This window comes from Drosophila ananassae, chromosome 3R (genome assembly GCF_017639315.1).
Source record: "Drosophila ananassae strain 14024-0371.13 chromosome 3R, ASM1763931v2, whole genome shotgun sequence".
NCBI classification, from domain to species: Eukaryota; Metazoa; Arthropoda; class Insecta; order Diptera; family Drosophilidae; genus Drosophila; species Drosophila ananassae.
The window spans coordinates 1,225,565-1,245,724 of NC_057930.1; the positions used below are offsets into that span (position 1 = coordinate 1,225,565).

General features: G+C 40.2%; 1 protein-coding gene across 1 annotated transcript in view; it reads left to right on the forward strand.

The window, feature by feature from the left end:
• Positions 1–20,160, forward strand: part of LOC6497632 (G protein-coupled receptor kinase 1) — a 213,302-nt gene that overhangs the window by 144,528 nt on the left and 48,614 nt on the right. Inside the window, 6 exon segments of the mRNA XM_044716065.1 lie at positions 156–282; positions 285–481; positions 16,790–16,890; positions 16,941–16,959; positions 16,961–17,111; positions 17,114–17,159. Of these exon segments, the coding sequence (XP_044572000.1) occupies positions 156–282; positions 285–481; positions 16,790–16,890; positions 16,941–16,959; positions 16,961–17,111; positions 17,114–17,159 (641 nt within the window).

A 20,160-nucleotide genomic window follows, 5' to 3' on the forward strand; every position in this document is an offset into this window, starting at 1 on the left:
AAATATTTTCTTAGATATACGTGGAACGTTTTAATTTCAGTTTAAGTTCGGGGACGCATAAAATATAAAGAAGGTAAAATTATGAGTGGAGTAAAAATATCCGGTTTTGTTGGTCAGTGTAATTTCAAATTTGTTTTAAAACATCATTCTTTTAGGTTATTTTAGGTCTGGAACATATGCACAAACGCTTCATTGTTTATCGTGATTTAAAACCAGCTAACATATTGCTTGATGAAAACGGACACATAAGAATTTCTGATTTGGGATTGGCATGTGACTTTTCCAAAAAAAACCACATGCTTCAGTGGGAACTCACGGTTATATGGCACCAGAAGTATTATCAAAAGGAACTTCTTACGATTCTTGTGCTGATTGGTTTAGCTTCGGATGTATGTTATATAAACTTTTAAAAGGTCATTCTCCATTTCGCCAACATAAAACTAAGGATAAGCACGAAATTGATAAAATGACTTTAACTATGGTACGTGAATATTTATAAATACTTAAATTATATTATAACTACCCTATTCATCGAAAAGTACACTTATAATACTGTGCCGCCGTAATAGATTTTTTGCTTAAATTTGAATTACTAGAATAAGTGTAGCTAAATGTTAGAATAATAATAAAATATAACCTTATCGATAGCTTTGTAACGGCCGAGAAGAAAGCAAGGCGTCGGCCATTGCTAGGCAGAAAGAAACCAGCAGCAGTTAAAGCATTTAGCGATTGGCTGTACAAGATCGCAGAGGCAGCATATTCAGTGGTGGCGCCACAACAGTCGTGCAACGCAAAGAGAAGAGGCGGATGAACCTGGACCATCACGAGGACAAGCACGATCGAACGCGAGCCAGACGGAAACAGCTCAGCAGCAAGTCCAATCGGAGTGCGTGTCGTGCGGCGACATCAGTCACCGCCCACCACAATATCAGGTGTTCTTAAACCTCGACACGGAGCACAGCAGATAATCACATCGAGTAAAGCATGTTTCTGCTGCCTCAAAGTACACCGCAATAGATAGCCGAACCGGAAACTTTGGAGTTAACGGATGTACAAGGAGGCACCATGAGCTACAGTGAACCACAGAAACAACTGTGAATCCTTGAAAGCATCACGGAAGCAAAGTCCAAATCTCGGAAATCAATTCCGATAGATTTTATTGGCTGAACAACGTCCAGACCGTTCAGAACCTAGCATTGCTAAAACAGACAGTCGAGATGAGAGAACTACGTAACAGATTCCAGCATTTGAGAGACTTACCGCTAGAGTCCTATTCTGCCCAGCCGACATTGCTAATCGGGTCGAATAATTGGAAGCTAGCAGTTCCTCGCAGGATCCAAGAAGGGAATTGGAACCAACTGATAGCAACGAAGTGTATGCTAGGATGGACCATCCAAGGACCGACGAACCCACAACGATCCATTGTCATGCATCACTGCGACTGCGATTGGCAGGAGCTTCATGACGACATCAAGGTCCATTACAGCCTTGAGACGCTCGTACCACGTAAGCCGAAGATAAGCTAGCAGTCAAAATATTAGAGACCACCTGCCAAGAGAAGTCAGGAAAATACGAAGTCGGTTTTCCGTGGCATGGTGGCATCGACAAGCTGCCAGAGAGCCGCGGTAACGCTCTGAAGCGCCTTACCTGCATAAAGAAAAAGATCTCTTAGGAACCTGATAAGTATGAAAAGATTGACGCCCAAGTCAGGAACCTTCTAGACAAAGGACACGCGGTTAAACTATCCAAGGAGGAAACCTGCCGTGAGAACAGCCGTACATGGTATCTGCCGATACATAGCGCGAAATCCAAAAAAGCCGAGCAAGCTAAGGCTGATATGGAATGCAGCCGCGAAGTCACACGGATGTGCACTGAATGACTACTTACTCAGGGGACCAGATTGCCTGAACCCACTCATAGAGGTCTTACTAGCCTTTCGTGTCAACAAGATTGCGATTTGCGGAGACTTTGCGGAAATGTTTCACAGGATCAACATCCGCGAGGAGGACATGCACCCGCAACGATTCTTATGGTATGACAGAAGCAGCGATAAAATAGAAACCAATATTGCGGGCTATGACTTTTGGGATCAGTTGCACACCATTCATAGCTCACTTTGTTCGAGATAAAAATGCAGAAGCCCATCAAAAAGATTTACCAATGGCCTTAAACGCCATCCAAAAGGCAGGCGCACTACGTCGACGACTACATCGATACCATGAGAAAAGAACAGGAGGCCATCCAGACCACCAGAGAAGTCATAGAGGTTCATCGAAGAGGCGGATTCGAGATCCGCAACTGGTCGTCAAATTCAAAAGAAGTCCTTAAGAGCTTGCAAAGCCAAAAACCTGTGTATTGGATGCCAAAGTCGATGTCTCTTTGGTGATTGCGAAGTCGAAGGTGGCACCTCTAAAACCACTATCGATTCCGCGTATAGAGCTGCAGGCAGCTTAGCCCACAAGGTGATGAGCACATACTGGTCGGATTCAAAAACAGTGCTGCAGTGGCTAACTATGGACCGCCGTAACTTTCATCAGTTCGTGATGCACAGAGTCGCCCAAATCCTGGAAACAACGCAAGTCGAGCAATGGCGGTTCGTCCCCTCGAAGCTGAACGTTGCAGACGGCGCTACAAAGCTCACCGACCAAAACCAGCAGAAGACGTGGATAACGGGCCCTGGGTACCTAAAAGCTGAATCCAGCCATTGGCCAACATCGACAAAGCAGGAGAGCATCATCGATACTTCAGAAATACGGAAGCATGTAATGACAACGCGTGGGAGATCAGCGGTTACGTTCAATGCGCACTATTTATCGAACTGGCGGCGGTTGTATAGAGCAGTGGCGCTAATACTCCTGTTCGTCGATCGGTTAAGAGCGAAATAGGCCGAGCAAGACATGCCAAAAGCCAGGATGATGGCCCATGTAAGCAAAGCGAAAATGCTACTTTATAAGCAATCTCAAGCCATCGCGTTCGCCGAAGAGATAAAAGCGCTATCCGTGGAAGCGGCGCTGCACACAGAAAACAGATTGGTCGGATTGAACGCATATCTAGACAACGATGGAGTACTGCGGACTAGAGGTCGACTGAACTCAATTGACATAGCTGTGGACGCAATTATACTAGCTCCAGGATGCCGTATAACTAACTGAATAGTGAGGAGCTTTCACGAGAAGTACCATCATCTCTGTTCAACTGCCTCACGTTGCGCGGGGTGCATTTCGATATCGCCTATATGCCTATCCAATTTTATGGCGCTTGGAGGGACACCAAAGGAAATATTCTCAGACAACTTCAGAGTTGTCTACGAACTTCAGAGCCACGGAAAAAGCCGTGCAAGAAGAGCTGAAAAAGATCGAGCACAATAAGATCACCATTAAGTTTGATTGTATAAAGTGGCGATTCAACCCATCAGGAGCACCACACATGGGTGGTGCATGGGAAAGACTCGTCCGGACAACAAAATGAATTTTGAAGAACATTTGCCCAACTTACTCCTTCAACGACGAGGGCCTGAGATACGCATTGATGGAGGCACAATTTATCATCAACTCGCGACCGCTCACGTTCGTAAGTCTGGACATTGAGGATGACGTCGTTCTGACCCCGAACCACCTACTGTTGGGGTCAGCGAATGGATACAAGCCACTGCCAAAAGAAGGGATGAATCTGCAGCTTATATGGAATGAGATTCAGCGCTTCGGGGACCTCTTTTAGCAGCGATGGATTAAAGAGTATGCGCCCGTATTAACCAGGCCCACCAAATGGTTTGAGAAGGTACCTCCAATAACCATTGGGAGCATCGTAGTCATCGTGGATGAGCTCCTCCCCAGGAACCTGTGTTTAAATTTAAATTGTTTTATTGGTGTGGAATTATTGATGTTCGCTAAAGAAACGTGGCAGCCACATCGTCCCGGCAATAACAAATACCTTTGCAGGTCGGTTAGCCAGGCTTTAACCCTGGTTCTTTTATCGTCTTAAGTTATGGGAATAATGAGTGTTTTTATTTTGGTCTGGATTAATGATTGTCATTAAATATTTGATTTAGTTAGTTTTATATCAGTCCTCTTCAGAGTTTGAGTTGTGTGCAATTTTTCTTATAGCTATCTTCACTGTTATTGTAACACTACCTAAAGCACTATGAATTTGTCCTTTAACGATTTCTTTTAGGGATTTTCCTATTTATAGTATCAATGTTTTTTTTTATCAAATATTTAATTTTTAAGCTTTCGATTCTCCATTAGAAATAGTAAAAGCTGTAAATGATCCTGCATGCTTCTCGCTGTAAATTATTTCTTTTTAACTACATTCAACATCCTTTCAACTTTGACTTAAAATGACACTGGGGTGCTCTTTGTTTTAAAACATTTTCAAAAAAGAAAGGAAAGCTAGTTTTGGGTTAGGGTTGCTAGCTGGGTTAAGTCCAGTTAAGTGGAAATTTATATTATAGTATATGTCGGAGATTCCTCCAAAGTTCAATTTTTCCAGCAAGATTGCACAGCAAGTTCTGGTCTTTGCAAGAGACGCTTCCCAACTGAACTGCGTAACACAGAGTTCTCTCTAATTTTATAATTTCTGAAAAGTCTATTGCCCTCTCTGTTTCTTGCATTCAGTCCGCGCTCTACGATCAGACCATGCTCAGCAGCAGAGTGTGTAGCTTTTTCTCAGCTACTGTGGATTTTAAAACTACTAGCGACAATGTGTCGCCACACCAAAGCTGTACGCACACATACAATGGGCCAACTAGCCTTTCTACGACATATATATATTCGATACATATATTCCAAATATCAATTATTTTATCGAATCAAAAGTCTCAACTACTATTCCACCATCAATAACACCAAAAATGTAGTTTCCGACCAGGATATAGTCTGTCGAGGGGAGCGATATTCGAAGCCGCATTGATGTAGGCAGAGACTTTGGCGCAGACGTGGCGCTGCGCGAGAACGAATTTCCGAGGAAGAGTAGTGAAGAAAACCTTCGCTTCCCTCGATCTTGTGCTACTGAATGAGGAACTACCAGCACGCTTCCCCAACAGATGGAAAGTGCAGAAGCTCTTATTGCTCCTCAAGAGGAACCATTGAGGCTGTCCATTCAACCAGAACGGATTCCGGAAGGGAAGGTCGAGGATGGACGTCATATTAGCGATTGTCAACATGGTTTGGAACGCCATAAAGGATCCCGGTGGAAACGTAGCTTTAAGGCGTACTCCCTCATAGTGACTTTGGACATCCCATGCACACTCAACACGGCGGACTGGGACAGAACACTGACAGCCTTAAGTTAGTTTAACGCAGGCAGCTCTGATGAAGTTAGTCAAAAGCTACTTCAGAACCGGTGTCCTTCTATTTGACACCGACCAGGTACGGAGACCCATGATTTTATGGCGGGCGTTCCGCAAGAATCGGTCTTAGGACCCTGTGGAATGCCATGTACGAATCCTATAGCTGGTGCTTTAACACTAGTTTGCGTAGAAAAAGACAGACCTACATGCTTATATTAACTCAGGACGTCATACTGATCAAGAATATATACCTATATATTTATAGAATGTGATATGTCTACTTTGTGTTGCTAACAATTGACTAAAATTTTAATAATTATGTTTTTCTTTTTTTTAGTTGTTAAAAAAAATGTCCAAATATAAAATTAGTATATGGTTTTTTCTAGTTTGAATGGTATTTGAATCTTGAATTCCGTTTACAAAATATTCTTTAACATTTTTATAGTAGAGGTCGATGGACTTAGAGAATTTCATGTTAGCGTACAAATTTTCCTCGCTCACTCATTGTTATATTCTTCGACCTAAAATGTACTATATGTCAACAGATAAAAATAACACCGTAAATTCACATTCAATACTTTCTTTGTTTCTATACCTTTGCAAAAGGTATTTTAATTTAGGTCAAAAGTGTGTGTAGCGCGCAGCTATTTGTAAGCTGCCAAATTAAAAAATTTCCAAGTCCCAGTCCAATTTGTATACCCTTGCAGAGGGTGTTATAATTTTGGTCAAAAGTGTGCAACGCTGTGAAGGAGACATCTCCGATCCTATTATGTTTATACATTCTCGATCAGGATCACCTCTTGAGTCGATATGAGCATGTAGTCTCTCTGTTTTAAAGCTATCGAGTTGAAACTTTGCACGCATCCTTCATTTCCTTGCAGGTGGTACATATATAAGTCGAAACGGCCGGGATCGATCGACTATATCCTATAGCTCCCATATAACTGGTTGATCGGAAATGGCACTTTCTACACATGTTATATTTGGCCAAAATTTTATAAGGATCGGCCGACTATATCCTATAGCTGTCATAGAACGATCGGAATTGGCATAGCTTTGGTGTTTTTTAAGTTAGAAAAATGGAACTTGGTACAGATTCCCTTTCGGGCAATTGCCAATAAGGATCAGGATCGACTATATCCTATAGCTGATATCCTATATGTCATATAACTGAACGATCAGAATTGGCTTAACTTTGTTGTTTTTGAATCTAGGAAGACGGAGTTTTCTAAAGATTCCATTTTTTTTAATTAATCCGATTTACCTATGACGATGGTATAATGGCTTGCCACGGATTCCATTTTGGGTTTCTGATCTGATTCGATGTGCCACATTTCATAAGGATCAGCCGACTATATGTTATAACTATATAGCTATATAACTGAACAATCGGAAACGGAATAACCTTGCTAAAGATGTTTGAGGCTGTTGCCAAAATGTTTATTAAAAAATTGATTTGATGGTGAAAATCTCATAAGGATCAGCCAACTATATACGATCCGATATATATATAATAGTATAAGTGAGCTTGGACGCAAAATCTTTTTCAATGCTCCCAAAAGTTGTCAGAGATCTCAGACTTTTCTTTACGTTTGTCCAGTGAGAATTTCAAGACATATTAATTGTCAGAATGTGTTAAGAAGAGCCCCTTGTGATAACTAGGTGTTACTTCAAAGAGTTTCCTTTTAAAACGGTTTTTATACCCTTGCAGAGGGTATTATAATTTTGGTCAAAAGTGTGCAACGCAGTGAAGGAGACATCTACGACCCTATAAAGTATACATTCTTGATCAGGATCACCTCCTGAGTCGATATAAGCATGTCCGTCTGTCCGTTTCTTCGCAAACTAGTCTTTCAGTTTTAGAGCTATCGAGTTGAAACTTTGCATACACCCTTCTTTCCTTTGCAGGCAGAATATAAGTTGGAACGGCTGGGATTGGTCGACTATATCCTATAGCTGCCAGCTGCGTAGAAACGGACAGACGGTCAGAAGGACAGACGGACATGCTTATATCGACTCAGGAGGTGATCCTGATCAAGAATATATATACTTTATAGGGTCTCCTTCACTGCGTTGCACACTTTTGACCAAAATTATGATACCCTCTGCAAGGGTATAAAAATTCAAAGCCTGTTGAAGTCAAGCACTCAACATCTGTCCAATCTGACTCTTAAAATAGACTAACATCCTTTCTGAAGAATTGTAGGGGCTTACGAAGTAAGCTCCCTAAACTCTATTCTGATAGTCTTTTCTTAGCATCCCATATTATAGTCTTTACCGAAACCTGATTAAAGCCGGAGATCCTGAGCTTCGAAGTTTTTCCAAGTAGGTACACAACTTTTAGACGTGACCGACCTCTGCGAAGAGGAGAAGAAGTTTTAATCTCTTTTGACTGCAACTTCGCTTCTGAAGAGGTAAAGTTACTAGAATTTGGTGATTTTGAATTTATCTGTGTTAATTTACATTAATTGCGTAATATGGTGTGCTCAATCGTTGTTTAATACATGTTTATACATTGCACTATGTACCGCCTACGAACCGGCATCACTTGTCTTCTATTCAGTCTGTATCCAATCTTATGTCTGATAGTGACCTTCTAATAATACTTGGTAACTTTAATTTACCACTCACTTGGTCAAATACTGAAAATTTATCTTCTTTGTTATTTTCCACTTATTATGATTTCACTGCGGGCATCTTTGACTAGCCAGATCAACCATGTTAGAAATTCGTTATATCGGCTTCTAGACTTATATTTTGTATCAAGATGGTACCTCTCTTTCCAGAGCTTTGCCCGTCTCAACTCCTGATGATCCATATCACCCCACTCTTGAGGTTCAATCGAAACCATTTCTGGTGTCGATCAGAAGCTTCCCTGCGTGTCAAATAAGATTTGTTGTTTTCGTCAGGCTGACTTTCACCAACTTATTTGGTTAATAGATACTTTTGGGTGGTCCGATATTCTGGCATGCACCGAAATAAATGTTATCTTAGAAAAATTTATTTAATTATTATACTTTAAGCACATTTTTATACCCTTGCAGAGGGTATTATAATTTTGGTCAAAAGTGTGCAACGCAGTGAAGGAGACATCTCCGACCCTATAAAGTATATATATTCTTGATCAGGATCAACTCCTGAGTCGATATAACCATGTCCATTTGTCCGTCTGTCTGTCTGTTTCTACGCAAACTAGTCTCTCAGTTTTAAAGCTATCGAGTTGAAACTTTCCACACACCTTTCATTTCTTTGCAGGCAGTACATAATTCGGAACGGCCGGGATCGGTCGACTATATCCTATAGGTGTCATAAACTGATTGACGGAAATGCTATAACTTCGTTGTTTTTCAAGTTAGATGGATGGGACTTTCTATGCATTCTAATTTGGGCAAACATATCCGATCTGCCCGTCATAAGGATCGGCCGTCTATATACGATCCGCTATATATCTAATATATTAAAATGCGTGTCGCCACCTAGCGGACTGCGACTTAACTGCAAGGGTATATAAACTTCGGCTCCGCCCGAAGTTAGCTTCCTTTCTTGTTTTACTTATGTTTGCCGTGGAAATATCCGGCCTCTTCAAATAGTCCTCCTTGGTTTACAAAATGCCTCACAAAATTAAATCTTTATCTTATGAAAAAGATAAGGGAAGGGCTTGAAATAAATATGAAGGAACCTGAAGCAGTATAGATTTCTCAAGATACTTAATAGCCCGACTTCGACGTACAAATCGCCGAATGTTAACTATATTAGCCGCTGTCGGATTCAGTTCAATCAGGATCCAAAGCAGTTTTATAACTTTGTAAACACTAAACGTAAACATTTATCCTTTTCCTTCTCTACTTACGTTGCAAAATTTATCTGCGACCTCAGATCAGGTCATTGCCGATATATTCGCAACATATTTGAAACAACTAATATAACAACTAATGAAACAACTAATAATTAAATGAAGATTTAACCAACAAATCGTATATTCTTTCCATCTCTTTCTCAAAATAGTTTATTATTGGGTTTTCAAAAGGTAAAACAACTATTTTCCCCAGGCCCCGATGGTGTAACAGTCTATCGCTAAAATAGTGGGCCAGGGCTCTGTGCAAACCTCTTCAAATACTTTTCAACTTATCTTTGGAATCTTCCATTTTGCATTCGATTTTGATTTTACGTCCGAAAGATTCCTTCTTAACTGGAAACAATCTTTTATAATTCTTCTGAAGAAAAAGGAAAAAAATTGGATGCTGCCAACTACAGTGGCATCTCCAAATTGTCAGCGATTCTAAAGTTATTTGAAAATCAATCATTTCTTTTTATGTCAGCATAATATCATTATATGAAAGAACATAGAAAGAAGTTAACATTCCCGCTTAGTTTGTGCTACGCCTGGAGTCCCTCGTGGAAGCCATCTTGGCCCGTTACTGGTTACTCTTTTTATACCCTTGCAGAGGGTATTATAATTTTGGTCAAAAGTGTGCAACGCAGTGAAGGAGACATCTCCGACCCTATAAAGTATATATATTCTTGATCAGGATCACCTCCTGAGTCGATATGAGCATGTCCGTCTGTCCGTCTGTCCGTCTGTCTGTTTCTACGCAAACTAGTCTCTCAGTTTTGAAGCTATCGAGTTGAAACTTTGCACACATCCTTCTTTCCTTTGCAGGCAGTATATAAGTCGGAACGGCCGGGATCGGTCGACTATATCCCATAGCTGCCATATAACTGATTGATCGGAAATGCCATAACTTTGGTGTTTTAAGTTAGAGGGTTGGGACTTTCCACACATGTTATATTTGACCAAAATATCTTATGTACAAAATTTCATAAGGATCGGCCGACTATATACTATAAACTTTGTCTGCAATACAAATCCTCGTCTGCCCTACACAGACATCAGTAATAGAATATGCCCCGCAGAATAATGCAGGGTGTCGTGTTTCTACATAATCTTATTAATGATAATGTAGACAGCATTTACTAACACCCTTAGATTTTAACATTCCTTTTTGAAAGACTAGGAATTTTGAAAGACTAGGAAACATGATCCTGTTAGGGTATTATGTTCGGACTTCCATAGTCTCTACCACATCTTGTCGCTTGGCTCTATTACTTGTAACCGGAATGGCTTAGAAACAGACATCATTTACACTGACTTCAGTGACTCTGACTCTGCCTCATTTGACTCTATTACCCTCAGTAAACTCAGTCTGACTTGAATTTCCAGCTTCTTATCTGGAAGAACCCAATGTGTATATTTTTAAGATGTTGACTTACGTCTAGTTTGCGCCACTTCTAGTGTGTTCCAAGGAAGCCATTTCGGCCCTTACTTTTTACATTGTTTATTAACGATTTTCCCCTTGCCGACGGCGTTTTGTCGCTTAGTTTGTCTTAAGTATAAATTTACTAGTGCCCATTCCAGACTTCAATCCGATTTGGATAAATTTCAAATTTGGTGTTTAGCAAATGACCTAAAACTTATTGGATCAAAGTGTAAGCTCATGTCATATTATCGATCTAGCCTTCACCAGGCAACTAGTTTCTCCGACCGATTCTTGAGTGTGGTCTATAAACAAAAAAACCTTCCTAATTTTCGCCTTGTGAGTAATTGTTTAATTCCAATTAAGTAATTGGGATAAAAGTTTTTACCCTTCTTATTACCATAGTAGACTTTTATTAATCAACTTACAATCACTAATAATCCGTTAAACGACCATCATCGTGTCAATGGTAATGTAGACTGCCAGCATCTACTAACACGGTTATTTAACGTTCCTAGAAGAAGAACTAGAAACTTTCGTCCTCTACTCTTTAGATATTGTAGATATGCCCAACACGATTTTGTTTTGCTATTATGTTCGTCCAACAATGGTCTTTACCACATTTTGTCGATTTGCTCGTTATAGCCCTTATAGCTCGTTATAGTCGTTATAGCAAGCACCCACTGTACCACTGCACCCACTTAGTCAAGTGGCTAGGGGATATGTGAAAAATGATCACACACATATACTTTAAAGCCCGGCTTATGGGAAGTGCCACAGTTGGAAAATTTCCATGACTTGATGTCAGCCTTATATACGATCATAGAAATATATGTATTCAAAAAGTAATTCTTCATGTTTATAAAAATGTAATGTAAATTGAAAATCGATTTCGATATATCATATAAATCGTTAACGCAAAACTTTTGTGTGCGTTCAATCTGAATGAGTGATTTACCAAATTTCCAAAAATAGTTTTTCTTGTGAAAAACTATAAAAAAGTAAAATTTGAGATGATCTGCAGTCTGAGACTGTTTTAGAGTTGCTGGTGACCAAGATGATCGATTTTATAGCCGCTTGGCTATCACTGTATATATTGACTCCTCTTTATGTAGAGTTTTCTATATGGTATTTTAGTGATTTCCTTTAAGCTCTCACCTCGGCCTGAAGTTCGCTGCAGTGATTAGATAGTCTAAAAGAGGCTCTGATGAATAGTTCTTCGGAGTATATTCCTCCTCCTACTCTATTGTCTAGTTTGGAGCCGTCGGTGTAGAAGTGCGTTCTTAGTAGTTCCTCAGTGCGATCTCTGGACCTGGTTTGGTCTCCCTATTCCTCTCTATTAGGAATGAGGATGTGGAAGGATGTTACGGTTTACCCTTGGAGTGCAGTAGTTTGTACTGTTAGGAATACGTGGGTCGTTTAGTAAAATGGTGAAGTGGGGTATTGACGTATTAAAGGGGTTCCATTGATAGGTTTCCCTTAGCCTGATTGCCGCTACCCTCGCCTGCTCTATTCCAGCTAGTCCTAGGTTAGGTATGCTAAGTATTGCTTTTAGGGCTTCGCTTGGGGTAGATCGTAGTGCACCACTGACACAAAGTGCACCACAAAGTTATTTTTTTGAGGGCTGGAAACCATAGCTACTTGGCGCTGTTTGTATTTTCCTGTGAAAAGGATTGCGAAGTCATCCGCATATGACACTACCTTGCAGTTAGGGATAGTAGGGATTTCCTAAGCCACCCAGCTTGGGTTGGGTTTTCAATGTCCGAGCATAAGGAATTCATGAAGAGCGCTTCGCTTTTCGGATGTTCCTTTTTGTAAGCGGCTTGGGAGGCCTTATATTCGGTCCAGGGGATCTTCTTGTTGCCGGCTTTAGCCCTGTTCAACAGGGCTCTGCTTGCCGCCTGGAGGGTTGCTAGTTCTGTAGACCAGCAGGTTGGCCTATTTCGCTTATTTGGTTTTGTTCATTGGGCATTATCTGTGTCTGAGGGTATTATTGCAGGCTTGAATGAAATCTTGTACAGAGGACAGTCTGGTGGCTGTGGTGTAATGGTGTTCGATAGGATACTACTATTTGGCCCAGTTGGCCTTTTTAGATAGCTTTATGATGGTGGGGTCATTTCCCCTATTGCACAGGAAAAGGTTTGTACTGAGTATAAAATTAAAAAGAGACTCACCGCGGTCATTTGTGTTTGAGCTTACCCATTGACTATGGTAGCCGTTGGAGTCACATCATTTTAAAAGGCTTATTATAAGCCTTTCGATGTCTAGTACTTGTCTCTTCACTAGCTCGTCTGGGGGTTGCGGCCTCTAGTAGGCCATGTAGGACGACAGTACCCGGATTATCTGCGCCGCTTTATCTGCGTCGCTGTAATTATTGACCAAAAAAATACGCGCAACGAGGCGTCGGTACTGTAGCCGTCTTCGGTATTGGAAGCCTCTACCTCTGAGGCCAGTTCCTTTTGAGTAGCGGATGGTAGCTCCCCATGAGCAGCCTCTATGGGAGCTAAACTCTCTTTATTGATAATCAGGATTGACTGCTTGGCTGGTCCCTCCATCTTGTCAACCTTCGCCACTCGCCAGTATGTAGTGGGAAAATGCCGATTGCACCTCTGCAACATTGTAAAAATTTTACTGGGCTTCATTATGGAGGCCGGGATCCAGCTCCTCACTCGGGGTCTGCTCAGGCCGTGCCGCCAGCTTAAAGCAATAAGCTTGGTGCCCTCGTAGACGTCAATCTAGTTGCCATTTTGTACAGCTCTGCGGACCGATCAGCATCGCAGGCTAAAACCTTCACACTGCCTCAAAACCACCCCACGCCTTTGCAGACAGGAGGCGGGCCTGGTTCCTTAGTCAGAAGCTCGAAACACTTTGCTGCTAGGGCTGCGTTAACCCATCCCCACTTATCACTTGGGATTTTGGCTTCGGGGTTACCCTTATCGATAACCCCGAGCAGAATCCTACTTTTCCCAATCAAAGGACCGCTTTGGCTGAGTGCGCTTTGCCATGGGTCCTCCTGGCACATCCATCCGCTCCCTTTTGGAATGGGGGTTTAGCTCCTGTTTCAATTCTGTGGGTCTTGGTGTCTTGCCGTACTCTAGAAGAACACATTTAGCCCATACCACCTTTTTGAGCTACTATGCAGAAGTTTTGGCCGATTTGCACCTTCCGAGGCTACGCAGAATCTGCCCTGCTGTTCTTTTTGGGAGAGCCAGACTCCTTGTCTGTAGTTTTATCGTTTAAGTTATCCAAAGGTGGTCTCGCGAGTTGCGGAGAAGGAACAATCCAACCGGGCGGTCTCGCTTGTTGCGGGAAGAAACAATCCAACCGGGCGGAGATCCGCGGCTAAGGCTTCTTAGCACAGGGGACTGGGTAGAATTTATATACCGGGCACCCAGCCAAGCTTACCCTCGGCACGGGGCTGACCCCTCGGCTAACCCTCGACACCGAGTCCGGTCCGGAGTGAGATTGTGTTTTGGGATGGGGAGTGGGTGGGTACTGTAGTGTGGGCGAGGGGAAGTGCGCTACTTGTAAGAAGCGGCAACCGATAAGGAGTCCTACGCCAAGCAATGTCCAGTAGCTGGCGCAACGTCGGAGCGTAGAGAGGCACTTGTATTTCCTTTTGTGCTTAAATATACCTGAAAACTCCTATTTTGAATGGTGTTGGGAGTAATGTACATTTTGGGATGCTTTTTATGGTAGTCTCCAGTATGTCTGTATGTTTCTACGCAAACTAGTTTTGCAGTTTTAAATCTTTCGACTTGAAACTTTGCAAACATCCTTTTAATTCGGAACGGCCGGGATCAATGGACTAAATCCTATTGCTGCCATATGTCTGATTAATCTGAATGCCATAAATTTAGTCTTTTTAAAGTTAGAGGGGTTGGGACTTTACATGTTATTTTTGGCCAAGAAGTTGTATCTTCAAAGGATCGGATAACTACATCCTATAGATGTCATATAACTGAATGATCCAGAATTGGCATAGCTTTGTTGTTTTTATACCCTTGCAGAGGGTATTATAATTTTGGTCAAAAGTGTGCAACGCAGTGAAGGAGACTTCTCCGACCGTATAAAGTATATATATTCTTGATCAGGATCACCTCCTGAGTCGATATGAGCATGTCCGTCTGTCCGTCTGTCTGTTTCAACGCAAACTAGTCTCTCAGTTTTAAAGCTATCGAGTTGAAACTTTGCACACGTCCTTCTTTCCTTTGCAGGCAGTATATAAGTCGGAACGGCCGGGATCGGTCGACTATATCCTATAGCTGCCATATAACTGATTGATCGGAAATGCTATAACTTTGGTGTTTTTTAAGTTAGAGGGTTGGGACTTTCCTCACATGTTATGTATAAATATTTTATGTACAAAATTCCTAATCTTAATTCCTAATTCCTAATTCCTAAAATCCTATAGCTGTCATAGAACGATCGAAATTGGCATAACTTTGGTGTTTTTTAAGTTAGAAAGATGGGATTTGGTACAGATTCTATTTAGGGAAAAACAATCTGATCTGCCAATTTTCATAAGGATCGGCCCGACTATATACGATCCGTATATATCTAATAATATAAGATGCCGTGGCGCCACCTAGCGGACTGCGACTGAACTGCAAGGGTATATCAACTTCGGCTCCTCCCGAAGTTAGCTTTCCTTTCTTGTTTAAGCTAGATTTAATCGAACTTTCTACGGATTTCATTTTGGGCAACCTAATCCGATCTAATAATTTTTATAAGGATCGGCCCGACTATATCCTATAGCTCTTTGAAACGATCGATTAGAAAGATGGGTCTTGGTACAGATTGCTTTTTGGAAAATATAATCCGATCTTCCATATTTCATAAGGATCCGCCGACTGCATCCTATACCTGCTATATAACAGAACGATCGCAGATGGGGCTGTTTCCAACATTTTTTTTTGAAAATTGATTTAATGGTGAAAATTCTCATCGGACAGGATCGGACAAACTATATAAGATCCGGTTAATTTAAGATGAGACGATCCGGACACATTTGCTTCAATAAATCCTTCGTAAGATTGGTCGGAAACTCACCAGAATTTGTCACTGACCTTTCAAATTATTTTTACTGAGGGCACTTTTTTGCCACAATGCTTTGATCAGGAAGTTATTCAATAAAAACCCTTAGCTACCAAAAGATGGCACACCCTGTATATATCGGGACTCGGTTGGAAAATTCAAATTGTAACGATTTCTAGCCATTGTTGCATGCCTATCGTTTCCCCATTAAGTTTCGTGTACCTTTGTGCTGTTTTGTCAGCTCTCCAGATCGAGGCAAAAGATTCTGTCGTTAACGATAAAAGGATGTGGAGACGTAATGTCCTGCAAGTAAGCCAACCAAGAGCCGTCATGGCGTTGGTAAGGTAATAGTTCTTCGGAAGCTCGTCGTTGAAGATTCCCTTTGTAGACATAGGCAAGCACAACTGCATTTTTTTAAGTAAAATTTCATACTGTCGGGTCTTTGTTTTTGGTTAGAGTTCCTCTATTTTGAAGATAAGCAAGTGAAGATTTGCGTGAGACATATGCGCTGAGAGTAAGAGTAGATCTTAGTTGTAGGCTTATGACTATTTCGAGAGTCTTACGCAGGAATGAACATAAACTGTTTGAACTAGAATCTTTGGGAGTCATGTTAGACGACTTGTCCTCTTGGGTATGAAGACAATTGTGAAGACAGTTGTGGAATTTTTCCCTAGAGTGACTGATCTTTTTATGAAAGGGCCAGTTTATAGTGATTTCATCCGCGTGTTGTATTTGTGGGGGTATGATATAGCAGAAGACCAAAGTTCAAAGAATGTTAGGAAAATTAGATGTTTTTACAGAGTCCTGGCGCCAGCCTAGTACTTCATCGGACCTGGTGAATAAACCGTTTGGTACAGAAGGAATTACAATTTTTGTCAAAAGAGGGCAGCGCAGTGTCCGAATCTATAATAATATATTCTTGATCATATCCCCCACCAGAGTCGATATAAGCAGGTCTTTATTTCTGACAGACGAATGTCTGCTTTTTTTTACACGAATTAGTCTCACACTTTTATAGCTATCGACTTCAAACCATTGATAGGAAATCCATTTTTTCCATAAAATATGTTAAACGCAACGACACGACTTCTTTAAAAGCATTGTTTGATATTTCAGATAGATATGGAATACGATATATATTATAAAATATAAGACATTTAAAACAGCCCAATTATAATAAAAGTTAACCAATTTATTATTTTTTTTACAGAATGTCGAACTTCCAGAAACATTTTCTATGGAACTTCGAAACTTATTGGAAATGCTACTTCAAAGGGACGTACCCAAACGACTTGGATGCATGGGGAATGGGTAAGCCTATATAGTTTAGGTTTTGAAACTAATTGTTAACATATTTCTAGTGCTGACGAAGTCAAAATGCAACAATTTTTTTTGTGGTATAGACTGGCATCAAGTATACAAACAAAAATATACGCCACCATTAGTTCCTCCAAGAGGAGAAGTAAATGCCGCCGATGCCTTTGATATTGGTTCATTTGACGAAGAAGACACAAAAGGTATAAAGTTAAACGACACGACCAAGATCTTTACAAGATGTTTTCTTTGACTATATCAGAAAGGTAAGCGTTACTTATTTCATTATGGGGATCTCATGGGGAACCGACTGCTACAGCAAAGCGCTAAAAAGAAATGGTTCAATTATAGAAACATGAAATTCAGTTTGGTAACTTGATTAGTCATTTATTGAATCAGATAATCATAATAAGTTAGGTGAGCAGCGGCATAACTACACCAGGGGCCCACTTTGCCACTTTGCTAGCTATTTCAGGAATCAATTCAGGAATAAATGACAAATCGATGCTTAAATAAGTCCATAAATCCAAGCTTTTTGCGGAAGAAGACGCCCCTCCTGGCTTATCCCATCTGGCTTAAACAAGGGAACCTACTGTTCTTACATATCGTTCCTACAAATGTCCATTAATCCCTTGTAGGAATGCTGATAAGGAATTTAGTGATGGAAGAATCCCCAAAATTCACAATAGAAATAAATTGACGTTGACTTGTCATTATTTCCAAGCTGTGAATCATAATTTATGTATCTTCATAATCAAAATTTTCAATCTTTTCAAAATCTGTTAAGTATACTTATACTAGTATGTACCCAGTATATTTTTGTATTTTTCCTTATATCTCTTCTTATAAATTCCTTTCTTCTTATGGCGACCATTACTCTTGTTATGTATATTGTTATATATAAACCCTTGCAGAGGTTATTATAATTTTTGGTCAAAGTGTGCAACGCAGTGAAGGAGATATCTCCGACCATATAAAAGTATATATATCTTGATCAGGATCACCTCCTGAGTCGATATAAACATGTCGGTCCTGTCCGTCTATCTGTCTGTCTGTCTGTCTGTCGGTTTCTACGCAAATTTGTCTCTCAGTTTTAAAGCTATCGAGTTGAACTTTGCCCACATCCTTCTTTTCCTTGTAGTCGGAACGGCCCGGGATCGGTCGACAATATCCTATAGCTTCCATATAACTGATTGATCGGAAATGCCAAACCTTCGTTGATTTCCAATTTATAAGGATGGGACTTTCTATGGATTCTAATTTGGGCCAACTTATCCGATATACCAAATTTCATAAGGATCGGCCGTCTATATCCTATAGCTGCCATATAACTGATTAATCGGAAATGCCATAACTTCGTTGTTTTTTAAGTAAGTAGTTGGAAGTTTCAATGGATTAATTGTTATATTCAATAAATAAATAAATTCCTCTTTGGGAAAAAAAATTCGATATGCCAAATTTCATAAGGATTCGGCCAACTATATACGATCCACTATATATCTAATAATATAAGATGCGTGGCGCCACCTAGCGGACTGCGACTCAACTGCAAGTTTGTATAAACTTCGGCTCCGCCCGAAGTTAGCTTTCCGTTCTTATTTATTTTTGTCTCGATTTTTGAGGAAAAAAATCGGCTAATTTGTTATTTAAAAAATAGAAATTTAAAACAAATTTGGAAAAAACTCTCCAGGGATACCTGGTCAATTATGTTGGCAAGAAGTGGTAAAAATTTCAAAACGATCGATTCAGTAGTTTTGAAGTTATGATGGGCACCGACTTTGAAAAAGTGAGTTTTGGGAAAAACGCAGTAAACAGTATTTGATTCCGTTAATAAATCAATGCTGTTAAGTAAACCGAATTGGATTTCCAGCTTCTTTTTTTCGAGTTCTTTATAAAAATAAAATTAAAATAAATATAAAGTCTTTCAAGAAACCCAAACCCCATTAACACTGGTAACAAACTTTGACTGGAAACTAGGTTTGAAACATAATTTTCCATAAATCCACCACCCCTATTTAACAACAACTTTATACACATCTTTTATTCGTTCCTACTTAATATGGACCGTGTGTTTAGAGGTTTCAATTCGGAGTATACAGAGATCACATGGAATCTATATATAAGCTAAATTAAGTTAGGTTGTAGTAGTAGTTGTTGGTCCTTTGCTGATGACGATGTCTTCAGATGCGGGTAATGTGGTTGTCCCTGGCGGTTGCCTATGGGGTTCTTCCTTCTTGCTGGAAGTTAAGGTCGGAGTTACTAACTCCGTTGCTACTGCCCTTGAGGCTAAGTAACCAATTTGACAAATGAATTGACTTTAACGGCTGTGCCGTAAAAGTTTTTTTAAAATTTTTAAAATTTTTAAAAATTTAAAAATATTAAAAAACCAAAAGGTGACCATCATGGCCCATAGCCTAAAAAATATAGATTAAAAAAAAAATTGATCCCTATCATTGCCCATCCTTAAAAATTTAACAAAAAAATCAATGCCCATCATTGCCCTTAAAACTTAAAAATTTAACAAAACAAATCATGCACATTATTGCCCATATGGGCATTGAAGGGCAAAGATTTTTTGTAAAATTTGTAAGTTTTAAGATGTGGGCCATGACGGGCATACATTTTTATACCCTTGCAGAGGGTATTATAATTTTGGTCAAAAGTGTGCAACGCAGTGAAGGAGACATCTCCGACCCTATAAAGTATATATATTCTTGATCAGGATCACCTCCTGAGTTGATATGAGCATGTCCGTCTGTCCGTCTGTCTGCCTGTCGGTTTCTACTAACTAGTCTCTCAGTTTTAGAGCTATCGACTTGAAACTTTGCACATATCCTTCTTTTCCTTGCAGGTAGTATATAAGTCGGAACGGCCGGGATCGGTCGACTATATCCTATATATATGCTGAAATATTGCACCCTTCTTTCAATTCTTGGCGCATACGTACGTAGAAAAAATAGTAGAGCAAAAATAAGAAAATATTTATATTATTTGCAATCACTGTCGCCCCCTACCCCTCGTTCTCAAATTTACAAATCTTCCAATAAATACTAAACGTCAGCCAAAAATTATTTATTTATTACAGATAAATAAAGGTGCATATATATTTGGTACACATACATACAAATAGATGCAGCGATAATATTCTCGTTTTCGTTTCCCACCGTTATCCGCTGCTGTATGTATGTATGTATATGCACTTTTTGGCGCGTATAGTTTAACGGAACGCCAAGTGACGCGCTCCCCTACAATTTGGTTGTGTATATT